General features: G+C 37.3%; 3 protein-coding genes and 2 long non-coding RNA genes across 6 annotated transcripts; 2 read left to right on the forward strand and 3 right to left on the reverse strand.

Moving 5' to 3' along the window:
* The first annotated feature begins 1,011 nt into the window (after positions 1-1,011).
* On the forward strand, positions 1,012-1,873 carry LOC130693062 (ribonuclease P/MRP protein subunit POP5-like). The gene is made up of 4 exons (XM_057516189.2): positions 1,012-1,111; positions 1,283-1,434; positions 1,497-1,666; positions 1,731-1,873. The coding sequence occupies exons 1-4, from the start codon at positions 1,092-1,094 to the stop codon at positions 1,833-1,835; spliced, it is 447 nt and encodes a 148-aa protein (XP_057372172.1). The 5' UTR covers positions 1,012-1,091; the 3' UTR covers positions 1,836-1,873.
* LOC130692996 (mitochondrial import inner membrane translocase subunit Tim22-like) lies at positions 1,826-2,789 on the reverse strand. Its single transcript, XM_057516100.2, has 4 exons — positions 2,415-2,789; positions 2,160-2,347; positions 2,062-2,097; positions 1,826-2,003 (listed from the first exon to the last, which is right to left on the reverse strand). The coding sequence occupies exons 1-4, from the start codon at positions 2,626-2,628 to the stop codon at positions 1,887-1,889; spliced, it is 555 nt and encodes a 184-aa protein (XP_057372083.1). The 5' UTR covers positions 2,629-2,789; the 3' UTR covers positions 1,826-1,886.
* Positions 2,790-3,178: 389 nt separating this feature from the next.
* Positions 3,179-5,135, reverse strand: LOC130692826 (transaldolase-like). 2 transcript variants are annotated; one of them, XM_057515915.2, is made up of 9 exons: positions 4,851-5,135; positions 4,643-4,715; positions 4,409-4,532; positions 4,210-4,317; positions 4,010-4,141; positions 3,796-3,921; positions 3,602-3,738; positions 3,335-3,542; positions 3,179-3,263 (listed from the first exon to the last, which is right to left on the reverse strand). In XM_057515915.2, exons 2-9 carry the CDS (start codon positions 4,701-4,703, stop codon positions 3,197-3,199), a joined length of 963 nt encoding a protein of 320 aa, XP_057371898.1. In that variant the 5' UTR covers positions 4,704-4,715; positions 4,851-5,135; the 3' UTR covers positions 3,179-3,196. The 2 variants fall into 2 exon arrangements, with proteins under 2 accessions (XP_057371898.1, XP_059352508.1); XM_059496525.1 differs by having other exon boundaries at positions 4,779-4,854.
* A 579-nt stretch (positions 5,136-5,714) lies between these two features.
* On the forward strand, positions 5,715-7,252 carry LOC130693359 (uncharacterized). The gene is made up of 7 exons (XR_009001674.2): positions 5,715-5,797; positions 5,851-5,922; positions 5,981-6,120; positions 6,199-6,374; positions 6,437-6,531; positions 6,618-6,791; positions 6,895-7,252. It is a non-coding gene; the product is annotated as an uncharacterized LOC130693359 (long non-coding RNA).
* Positions 7,253-8,856: 1,604 nt separating this feature from the next.
* Positions 8,857-10,389, reverse strand: LOC130693372 (uncharacterized). The gene is made up of 6 exons (XR_009001676.2): positions 10,232-10,389; positions 10,034-10,173; positions 9,780-9,955; positions 9,623-9,717; positions 9,363-9,536; positions 8,857-9,260 (listed from the first exon to the last, which is right to left on the reverse strand). It is a non-coding gene; the product is annotated as an uncharacterized LOC130693372 (long non-coding RNA).
* Between the last annotated feature and the right edge of the window lie 1,031 nt (positions 10,390-11,420).

An 11,420-nucleotide genomic window follows, 5' to 3' on the forward strand; every position in this document is an offset into this window, starting at 1 on the left:
AAAAAAAAAATATTGTTATTTTTTCAGTTTTATACTATCGCCATCTACCGATCAGATTTCTAGCTAATTCTCTACATACACTTACCGAATATTTATGCTGCATCGCGCTGGCGCTGTAGCGTACTGGCGCTTGGGCTTTTTGTACATACACTGACCGAAAAAAATTTTAAGCCCGACTAAATAAGGCCGACTTTTTGTTTTTTACGGTTAATTCAAAAAGCAGAAGCCTGATACAAAAATATACCCCATTTTCGTGATCAGCGATCAATTCAAATCGGAATAATGTATTTAAAAAAAATCAAGGATTTGAAGAAAATTGGAAAAATGAGAAGGCCTTCTCACTTTTTCAATTTTGGCAAAATTTTAGATTTCGCTTTAAATACATAGCTTCGATGCAGAATTGAACGGGCAACACGAATATGAGGATTTTTTTCTCGTGGGACTCATTGCTTTTGAATAAATCGTAATAAAAGGTTAAAGTTGGATTAAAAAATAAGCCCGACTTTACCTTTCGGGCTTAAAAATCGTTCCTATTAAAAAATAATATCATTAAATCTCGTTAACTATACAGGATTATCATTCAAAATTAACCAAGGAACACGAAAATGGAATTTGTTTTCACGTAGAGTATATACCTTTGGAATAATCTAAAATATAATTTTAAGTGTGTGTGCGAAACGAAACCATTACTAGCGCGCCAGTACGCCACAGCACTAGCGTGACACATCAAACTTCTTTGATTATTCAAAAACCATAAACTCTACGTGAAATCAAATTTCATTTTCGACTTCCTTGTTAAATTTTGAATCAGAATCATATATAGTTATGTAGATTTAATGATATTATTTTTTAATAGGGAAAAATTTTAAGCCCGACAATATAAACCCGACTTTCTGCTGTATCGCGAGAACGGATTGCCATATTGCCATAATTTTTCACGTTACTTACATTAGCGCGTTGAATTTTTACAATTTGAATTTGTATCTTGCGCCATCTCGAGGCTGCCTCATAAGCCTTACCAAATTTTCCATGCCACTGCAGACTATCCAAGCAGATGTTTATGGCTTGTGCACGTGCAGTTGATTCAAAAAATGGTTAGATTCAAGAACCGGTAAAATATTTGTATTCAACAATATTAACCTTAATAATTTTAACTATTTCCGTCTCTTTAAAATGGATAAATATTGAGCAATGTAAATGAAGATTCATTTGAAGAGAAGTTTATCGTTTGGGTCTCTGATGTATGTTCTACTTGCTCATTTGATTTTTACAATTTTATCAGGTATTTTACTACAGAGATCACACCCCTGGATGATGGACATACTGCGCAACCTCTAAATTTAAAAACGTACGATATCCTGAAATCGGTTCTTGCTGCAACTGAACAAATACATGGAGAGTTTGGGGCTGCAGCAATTAAGAATGGATTAGAGGGTATATTTTGTTTTTCTTGGCTATCGTAAAAGCAGAAATTAGAAAATATTTGCAATCTCTAGTCAAATATTCCAATGAAAGTACCCAAATAGCAATAATCCGATGTAGACATGGCCCACATAGGCTTTTAGCCTCATCTCTTCCTTTCTTGTCCAGTATTGGAAAAAGGAAAGTTCAGCTTCAAAGTATGTATACAGGGGCAACTTTGGTAAAATGCTATAAATTCTTAAAGGTTAGTATGATACAAGAGTTGTTTAGGTAAAGAATTCTTTTCTATAAGTTTTGTTTCTTTGTAGAAATTTCATCAGGAAAAAATTAATGAAGCTTTGAAAACGTGCAGAACAGAACAAGAAAAAAAGAAAGTTTTGGAAATTATGTCCAAGACAAAGTATGGATTGTGAAACTTCTGAAAATGGCCAATACACTTTATTTTCAATTATATTTCTATATTATTAGTGCCTCATATAGTAGTCTATTGCAGTAGAGAATGCTGCAAATCCTAATGCTCCTACAATTCCTGGTTTAAGTCCAGCTCTGAGACCAATCAGTCCACCAGTGATTCCACCAGCCTACAATTAAAGAATTTTTATTTAAAAGTATGTTGTAGGTTATTTCAGAAATACATACATAAGTTCCATTTTTCCAATCTCCTTTTCCTCTATACTATAAACAAAATAATGCATTATGCAAACAATGGTATTTACAGCAACATAAACTGTACTCACAGATTCAATGGTGCACTCTACTGCTGAAAACATAAGACCAACAACAGCAAAGTTTTTGGCATAGCTAAGGGTAGAGAATTTTAAATCCCTGAAGATTTCTCTTGCTGACTGTTGGGGTGCATCAGGTGCTGTGATATTTGGACTGACACTGGCACTGAACAAACCCAATGCAGCTCCCAAACCGTACCCTGCAAAATTCATTAAAAAGCTGCAAGATGTGGAGCTTGTTTCTAAATAAGAGTAATTATGAATTACCCATGACACTTGCAACGAGTGACTTGAAAGCACATGATTCAAAAACTGCTTCTACTCGTTTCTCATCAACACTTTTTATGTGAATTGGACCAACTGTTCTGGGGATGATAATTTGTTCACGATATTTGCAGTTGTTTCCGACGAAGTATTTCATTAAGGAATCCATCTCCTTCGGCGAAAAACCAACGGAAGAATCTGTTTTCGATTCCTCCATGTTCCGTCAAAAAAGTAATCAGTTTCGATATGTAGTTACTGACACACAACCACTTTTAGACAATTCCTACGGCAGCGCTAACGTCAGTTATTTAAAAAATCGTTACTATTACAAACTAGATAAGTTAGAATGCCCGTAGAAATGGGCACCAAAGATGAGTTCTACGAAGAGCAACACAGGATTCGGAGTGTAGTAATATCGTCTGCTGTTTGGCCCAGCATTGCCCATCACAGATAAAAATTTCAAGCTAACCAATCCAATCGTAACGTTACAATAGTCTGCTGCTGCAATATAGTATATTTACGGAAATAAGAAACCCCCAAAAAATGAAAGAAAAGACAAGAAATGAAGGAGAAAGAACCTTGAATTAAGACTCTTCCCGATTCAATGGAACGTAGAACCACGGAATGTTAAAAACACATTTCGATCACCAAATAAAGTTTCTTGATTAATATAACTGAATAGAAAATTATGACGCCTACATTTACCAACTGAATAATGACAAATATATTTACGCCCAAGGAAACCCAGAACGAACTTGGAATTTTGCCTTCCCTTAAGAGAAGAATTAGGCATTGAGTTTCTCGTTGATGAAGGTTTCCAACTTGACTGCGTCAACTGCGAATTTGCGGATGCTAAAATTTGTAGACGTATTAGTTATTTTCTTTAAATGACTAAATGTTAGCTATCCTAGAAACCAAATTACCCATCACTGAGTTTGTCAGTAGCCATCTGATCTTCATTTAACATCCATCGGAAAGCCTTCTCGTCCAAAGAAATGCGTTCGAGATCGTAAGATTTGGCTTGTTCTGCATCTAATTTTCTAGCGACTGTTGTCGTACTAGCATCTAGTTCTTCCAGCAACTTCGGGCTAATCGTTAAAAGATCGCATCCTGCAAGAGCAATTACCTCGCCTACGAATCGATATAATGGGTTACCTCTATTCACAAATTTACATAGCGTTTGGGTATACCAGTGTTTCGGAAGGATGCTCCCATCACAACAGTTTTATAGCCAAATTTTTTATAGTAATTATAGATCTGGGTGACCGACTTTACTCCAGGATCATCTTCCGGAGCATAAGATTTGGTGGAAGTGTTGCTAACATACCTGATGACGAGAATTTAAAACTTTGTTACCCATTTGTACATCTCAATTGTTTTTTACCAATCCAAAATGCGACCAACGAATGGGGATATCAGCGTAACACCGGCCTCGGCACATGCAACCGCTTGACAGAAACTGAACAAGAGCGTTAAGTTGCAGTGAACATCGTGCTTTTCCTCCAGTTCCCTGCGTGATAGCATTTGTTAAAACAAATTAATAAATAAAGGAAACACAAGATGTTACATTGTATAATATAGATAATAACTTTGATTACTTTGCTGCCTGAATTCCTTCCCAGGTCGAGGCCAATTTAATAAGAACTCTTTCTTTGTCGATACCCTCTTCGGCGTACAGCTCGATAAGCTTGAGAGCTTTCTTCACGCTTCCTTCTTGGTCAAAAGAAAGTCTGTGGACGAGAAAACGAAAGTTAAGGGACATAATTCAGTATTCACCATCCACATGGTGGTAAACCACCTTGCATCCACTTCGGTAGAAACGCGACCAGGAACAATTTTCAATATTTCAACCCCAAACAAGACAAACAGCTTATCCATCGTTGCAGCCAACTTTGCAGCATTGTCTCTAACACAAGCAGACATCAGAATTAATTTGAATACTTAAGACTGATGCTTCAATGCATTGGTTGACATCGCAATTGTGTTTTTTAGAATACCCATCCTGCTTTTTGCCATAATCAACAGCTTTCTGAACAAGATGTTGATATTGAGGCAGGGTGGCAGCAGCTAACAGTAAAGATGGATTGGTGGTTGCATCAGTAGGTTTGTACTTGATCATGGCTGTAATCAAAAAATGTGTTTACTAAAAGTGATTTGCCAACTGATTGTCAAGAATTCCAGGCAGTTAAAAATGACAATAAAAAAGATTTTAATAACAAGGGCTCATTTACTTTCAAAATCTCCTGTGTCAGCCACCACTACTGTCATGGTCTTTAGTTGTTCCAATGCCATTTTTGAAGAAATCTAAAGAAAACAGAAATGAGTTAATAACTTTTGAATAACTGGCAAATTTGCAAAAGAACCAACAGCTTTCTTCTTTGATCCAAACAATTCAACACAGCCACAAAACATGAGGATGATTGAAGAGGAACGACTTACCGAATTGACTATAGAGCAGAGAATGTTATAGAGATAGCCGGCAGAGAAACTTCACCTAAACGCGGTGAGAGGAACGTCCGTTCAACGTGAGTAGTGAAGCTTAAAAGGCGACCAGAAACCGATTCTTTGCTCCGAAGTAAATTTTTTTAAATATCAAACGAAACACTACAGACCGCAGCCAGTGGTTAAGAGATTATTAGAGCAAAAGAGAAATTGAAGTACACACATCGACTAGACCTTCACCCATTAAGTTTGACTAGAAACCCGTTATTGAAGTTGATTGGTTAACTTGTTTCCCTTTTCCCCTAACCAGTTTGACAGCATTCTGCCATCTGGCGACAATTGCAGTTTCCCTATAGGGATATTATTTAGATGAGACGCCACAACGAACGACCTGTTTTTTGTATGATATTTCTCGCAACAGATGACGTTAGCTATGAATAGGGATCCACACACGTTTCGGGGGTTTCAAGAAATGTTTTACACGTTTTGTTTATTGCCGATTGTACTTGTTTGTGTGTTTAGTTTGTTTATTGTCAGTTGATGGCTCATAAACCGGTGTTGCTGTGCAAAATTACGCTTCCGTTTTTTAACCATCTTAATTAGGGAAAATGCAGCAATAAAGGCTAATGTTAGCTTTGCCTATTGTTCATGGCCATCGCTAGATGGCGACGATGTGAATACTTTGTATTTATTGCCGAATATTTGATGCAATGTTAGCGCACCAGTACGCTACTATGGCAATCCGTTTTACATAAAAAAAAAAAATCGCACTTTTTTCTTTTTTTCCGACACGTAGCCATCTACCGCTCAGACTCGTTATTACTGGCGTAGGCAATTTCAGTCCATTGGATGCCATTCGCAGTTAGTTCAGTAGCGTGGATGGAGAATAACGCGTGGCTGGAGGAACAATTGAAAAATGGATAAGATAATACAATAAAAGGATGGTAAGTATAAAATTTATTATATTGGTTTTCAATTATTAATTATTTTTTATTAGATCAAATTATGAAGCTGCAGGCCCAATTATTGGAACAACACAAAATATTAGATAACAGCAAAGCTAAGGATGGTAAGGCCTAATACGTAATGATTCTATTTATTTGCTTTTATTCATTTGTGTTTTGTAGCTCAAATTTTGAGTCTACAAGCTCAGCTAGGGGAAAATAACAAATTGGAACGGAACAGTTTCCAAACAGTGAAGGAGGTTTTTCAAAACTCTTCCCTAACTGAACGTGAGGATGAGTTGGCATTAGGCGAACACAGTCAGGTACCTAAACTTTTCAAATAAGAATTCAAAATAAGTATGGAATTTTAACAAACAATTATTTATTGTTTTGTTATTCAGTCCACCACCTGACAGTGTGTTAAAGTTAAATTCTGTTAGTGCTGCACTAAAAGAATCGTTAGTAATAAGTCCATGCAGTGAAGGAAGTGAACAATTGTGGGATCGTATTTGGGCCGAAAATGGGTGTGGTACGGAAACCGAGATATGGCACGAGTTCAACATAAAGCATGGATTAGGTACTTTTCGGTTTTTTGTCTATCGAAAAAGTATTTTTAATGCTATTATTTTGCATTCACAGAATTTTAGCAGGGGATCAAGTCAAGTCTGGAAGTGTTACAAGATGGAAGAGTCAGCCTACAGTTGAAAAAACACTGAGAGTGGATTACCATTAAGGTATGAGGTAAAGTAATTGTGAGAGATGAGTATGCACATTGTCTAATGAGAAGTACTATCTTGTGTGAATGAATCCTGTATAACAGCAATCCTTTATAGTTCTGTCACAGCTAGAAGCCTCAAATAATTCTGCTTCCCTTGCTAAAGAACAACTTGTCCTTTACGCTCAGAGTGTTGGTGAAGCTGGGTACTTAAATGGCCCTAAAGATGTTTCACTTCACTGGCATTGCAGCGATGAACATCATACATGGACTCTTTAGGTATGAAAGGAATTTTCTTGAAAATTTTTTGAATTTATGATGAAGTTTTTCTCCTCTTTTTTGCCAACCATGTCTAAACTACAAAAAAAAATTTATCCAATAGGAAAGGATTTTCAGCATACTGGGAACACAACTATCAACAATGCTACATTCTAGGGGTGCTATTTTATCATTCAAGAGCCTTATACAATGATTTTCATCTACAATTTGTATGGCCTTTCCCAAGCTTCTGTCAGAAGTTGAATCTATGAGTCATGTAAGTCACATGAGCAACAATTGAGATGCTTAATGGTGTTGTTTTTCTTTTCTCAGTGTAGGTTAATAGTAACATTGGATCTGAAAAAATTCTTGGTTGGGGCATGACACTGAATAAATTGTAATGATTGGATGGATGACATGATATTTCTATACTTCATTCGGATTCCCGAGACGGTATTTTATATTCAAAAAATTGAAGTGCATATCTGGGCTCCCTTCCTTTCCGTAGCCCCGTTTCCCCTCGACTCGTAATAAGCCCGTAGGGGGTCATGCCCCTACTGTACGGTATATATAAAAATAACATATACCGAGGTTTGGAGGGCTCTGGCCGGAAAGGGGACGTGGGGGTCCGCGTAGTCCGATGATGTGTTCACGGAGGGCGACGTGGCTACCCGCAAATCCGAACTAAAGGTTAATCGCTCCAGTAAAAATGTTCCAAATCTTCGGCTCTTCTTCCGGCTTCTCTTAGCCAATCACCGGGTAATCTCCCCGGTGGGTCAACAAGGCAGTGTCTCCCCCTGCCTGGGTTGACGGCAACTTTTGAAAGGGCTATTGTGCCTTTTTAAAGTTGCAAAATCATTTATATGTGCAGAGTAATGTCAATACAATTTATTTTTTTAAACAATAAAAGCAAAACTTGTGTTTTCAACTTTATTCTTACTGTGCGCTTGTTTTTCCTTGCATTTTTTTTTCCACACATATAACCACAATTATGAGTTATCTCTAGTTGTTGATACATACCTGAGAGCCTTATTTGTTTTGATTGAGCTTTCAATTTTGACTCATTGGGGAATCGAACCTTGGATGTTCGGCATACCGCGTCGATGGTCTACCAATGAGCCATGAATCATATGATATAAAGTTGGCTTTTTTCTTGTAACTTACGGACTTACATTTACACTTAGAATAAAATTGATATGTAATGCTGCAATTTTCTTTTCTATAATTATTCTGCTTCATTTTTTATACATCAACTGTGGTTTGAACCCAGGGAAACAAATATCGCAACTAAACGCTCTACCACAGAGCTATAGTCCTTATGAAACAAAAAGACAGATAAACATATAGTTGTGAAAGACTGCATAAACATCCTAGACGATAACATTTGATATGCGATAATAAAACAATTAGATATATCTCGTGGCTCAATGACAGAGCATCGGCGTTGCACGCTGAATGTCAGGGGATCGGTTCCCATGCGAGTAAAATAAAATACAAAATTACTTCAGAAAATATTCACAAGTTGTTCCTTGAGTATAAGTTGATGAATACAAAAAGTGTAATGAATAAAAATTAAATGCTTAAAGATAAACAATTAACCACTGGAAACAATGCTTACCATCAAAGGTGGCAAAAACAATAAAGGTGAATTGAGCAAGCTGTGTGAAAACAGCGAATACAGACAAAGAAAGAAACAAATTTTGCAAAAAATTTTTTACAAAAAAAATTTTATTGACAATTCTCTGCACATTAGAATTATTTTTGCAACTTTAAAAAGGCACAATAGCCCTTTCAAAAGTTGCCGTCAACCCAGGCAGGGGGAGACACTGCCTTGTTGACCCACCGGGGAGATTACCCGGTGATTGGCTAAGAGAAGCCGGAAGAAGAGCCGAAGATTTGGAACATTTTTACTGGAGCGATTAACCTTTAGTTCGGATTTGCGGGTAGCCACGTCGCCCTCCGTGAACACATCATCGGACTACGCGGACCCCCACGTCCCCTTTCCGGCCAGAGCCCTCCAAACCTCGGTATATGTTATTTTTATATATACCGTACAGTAGGGGCATGACCCCCTACGGGCTTATTACGAGTCGAGGGGAAACGGGGCTACGGAAAGGAAGGGAGCCCAGATATGCACTTCAATTTTTTGAATATAAAATACCGTCTCGGGAATCCGAATGAAGTATAGAAATATCATGTCATCCATCCAATCATTACAATTTATTCAGTGTCATGCCCCAACCAAGAATTTTTTCAGATCCAATGTTACTATTAACCTACACTGAGAAAAGAAAAACAACACCATTAAGCATCTCAATTGTTGCTCATGTGACTTACATGACTCATAGATTCAACTTCTGACAGAAGCTTGGGAAAGGCCATACAAATTGTAGATGAAAATCATTGTATAAGGCTCTTGAATGATAAAATAGCACCCCTAGAATGTAGCATTGTTGATAGTTGTGTTCCCAGTATGCTGAAAATCCTTTCCTATTGGATAAATTTTTTTTGTAGTTTAGACATGGTTGGCAAAAAAGAGGAGAAAAGCTTCATCATAAATTCAAAAAATTTTCAAGAAAATTCCTTTCATACCTAAAGAGTCCATGTATGATGTTCATCGCTGCAATGCCAGTGAAGTGAAACATCTTTAGGGCCATTTAAGTACCCAGCTTCACCAACACTCTGAGCGTAAAGGACAAGTTGTTCTTTAGCAAGGGAAGCAGAATTATTTGAGGCTTCTAGCTGTGACAGAACTATAAAGGATTGCTGTTATACAGGATTCATTCACACAAGATAGTACTTCTCATTAGACAATGTGCATACTCATCTCTCACAATTACTTTACCTCATACCTTAATGGTAATCCACTCTCAGTGTTTTTTCAACTGTAGGCTGACTCTTCCATCTTGTAACACTTCCAGACTTGACTTGATCCCCTGCTAAAATTCTGTGAATGCAAAATAATAGCATTAAAAATACTTTTTCGATAGACAAAAAACCGAAAAGTACCTAATCCATGCTTTATGTTGAACTCGTGCCATATCTCGGTTTCCGTACCACACCCATTTTCGGCCCAAATACGGTCCCACAATTGTTCACTTCCTTCGCTGCATGGACTTATTACTAACGATTCTTTTAGTGCAGCACTAACAGAATTTAACTTTAACACACTGTCAGGTGGTGGACTGAATAACAAAACAATAAATAATTGTTTGTTAAAATTCCATACTTATTTTGAATTCTTATTTGAAAAGTTTAGGTACCTGACTGTGTTCGCCTAATGTCAACTCATCCTCACGTTCAGTTAGGGAAGAGTTTTGAAAAACCTCCTTCACTGTTTGGAAACTGTTCCGTTCCAATTTGTTATTTTCCCCTAGCTGAGCTTGTAGACTCAAAATTTGAGCTACAAAACACAAATGAATAAAAGCAAATAAATAGAATCATTACGTATTAGGCCTTACCATCCTTAGCTTTGCTGTTATCTAAAATTTTGTGTTGTTCCAATAATTGGGCCTGCAGCTTCATAATTTGATCTAATAAAAAATAATTAATAATTGAAAACCAATATAATAAATTTTATACTTACCATCCTTTTATTGCATTATCTTATCCATTTTTCAATTGTTCCTCCAGCCACGCGTTATTCTCCATCCACGCTACTGAACTAACTGCGAATGGCATCCAATGGACTGAAATTGCCTACGCCAGTAATAACGAGTCTGAGCGGTAGATGGCTACGTGTCGGAAAAAAAGAAAAAAGTGCGAAGTAAAAAAAGTAGCGTACTGGTGCGCTAACATTGCATCAAATATTCGGCAATAAATTTTTTTTCCATGAACAATAGGCAAAGCTAACATTAGCCTTTATTGCTGCATTTTTCCTAATTAAGATGGTTAAAAAACGGAAGCGTAATTTTGCACAGCAACACCGGTTTATGAGCCATCAACTGACAATAAACAAACTAAACACACAAACAAGTACAATCGGCAATAAACAAAACGGATTGCCATACGCTACAGCGCTAGCGCGATGCAGCAGAAAGTCGGGCTTATTTATCAGTAGGGCTTAAAATTTTTTTCTGCAAAAACTGACACTCATCGGAATTGGTTGAGCATCACAGGATATACTCAAGATTGAATACTGATTCCGGGGAAATTGCTATTTTTTTCATTAAGTTAATCGTTTTTGAAATACACCGAATATTTAGCACAGTGCTAGCGCGCCAGTACGCTACAGCACTAGTGCGATGCAGCAGAAATATTCAGCCATCTACACCATCCTACGGTTAATTCCCTCCCTTCAAAATTGGCAGACGAATTCCCTGCAACCAAAAGAGTGTGCTAGGCGGCTGATTCGAATTTTGGGCAAGGAATGATAATACAACACCTTGTATACATTATAAACAATTATTAAAGCACTCTGGAGGGCCAAAAACAAACAAGGTGAGACATTATGGCATGAATGATTGCCTTCTATCCCTAATTTATTAATACGCTTACCAACAGGGCCTCCGTGCAGCGCAACGCCGCATAAAAGTTCACACATGCATCCGCTTCCAATGCGCGTCACCATTAGCTGTGCAGTGGCGTATTTAATCGGGGTCAGAACAATAGAATCGGAATAATCGGAATCGGCGTTGCAATAACCGATAA

This window comes from Daphnia carinata, chromosome 1 (assembly GCF_022539665.2).
Source record: "Daphnia carinata strain CSIRO-1 chromosome 1, CSIRO_AGI_Dcar_HiC_V3, whole genome shotgun sequence".
NCBI classification, from domain to species: Eukaryota; Metazoa; Arthropoda; class Branchiopoda; order Diplostraca; family Daphniidae; genus Daphnia; species Daphnia carinata.

Bases quoted from the DNA above. Each gene is read 5' to 3' on its own strand.
- LOC130693062 (XM_057516189.2), top strand. From the start codon at position 1,092: ATGGTTAGATTCAAGAACCG. The intron at 1,112-1,282 runs GTAAAATATTTG...CAATTTTATCAG, and splicing joins ATGGTTAGATTCAAGAACCG to GTATTTTACTACAGAGATCA. The intron at 1,667-1,730 runs GTTAGTATGATA...GTTTCTTTGTAG, and splicing joins AATGCTATAAATTCTTAAAG to AAATTTCATCAGGAAAAAAT.
- LOC130692996 (XM_057516100.2), bottom strand. From the start codon at position 2,628: ATGGAGGAATCGAAAACAGATTCTTCCGTTGGTTTTTCGCCGAAGGAG. The intron at 2,348-2,414 runs GTAATTCATAAT...TGAATTTTGCAG, and splicing joins ACTCGTTGCAAGTGTCATGG to GGTACGGTTTGGGAGCTGCA. The intron at 2,098-2,159 runs GTGAGTACAGTT...TTTTGTTTATAG, and splicing joins TAGAGTGCACCATTGAATCT to TATAGAGGAAAAGGAGATTG.
- LOC130692826 (XM_059496525.1), bottom strand. From the start codon at position 4,823: ATGTTTTGTGGCTGTGTTGAATTGTTTGGATCAAAGAAGAAAGCT. The intron at 4,142-4,209 runs GTGGTTTACCAC...TCTCGTCCACAG, and splicing joins TCTACCGAAGTGGATGCAAG to ACTTTCTTTTGACCAAGAAG. The intron at 3,264-3,334 runs GTAATTTGGTTT...TACAAATTTTAG, and splicing joins ACTGACAAACTCAGTGATGG to CATCCGCAAATTCGCAGTTG.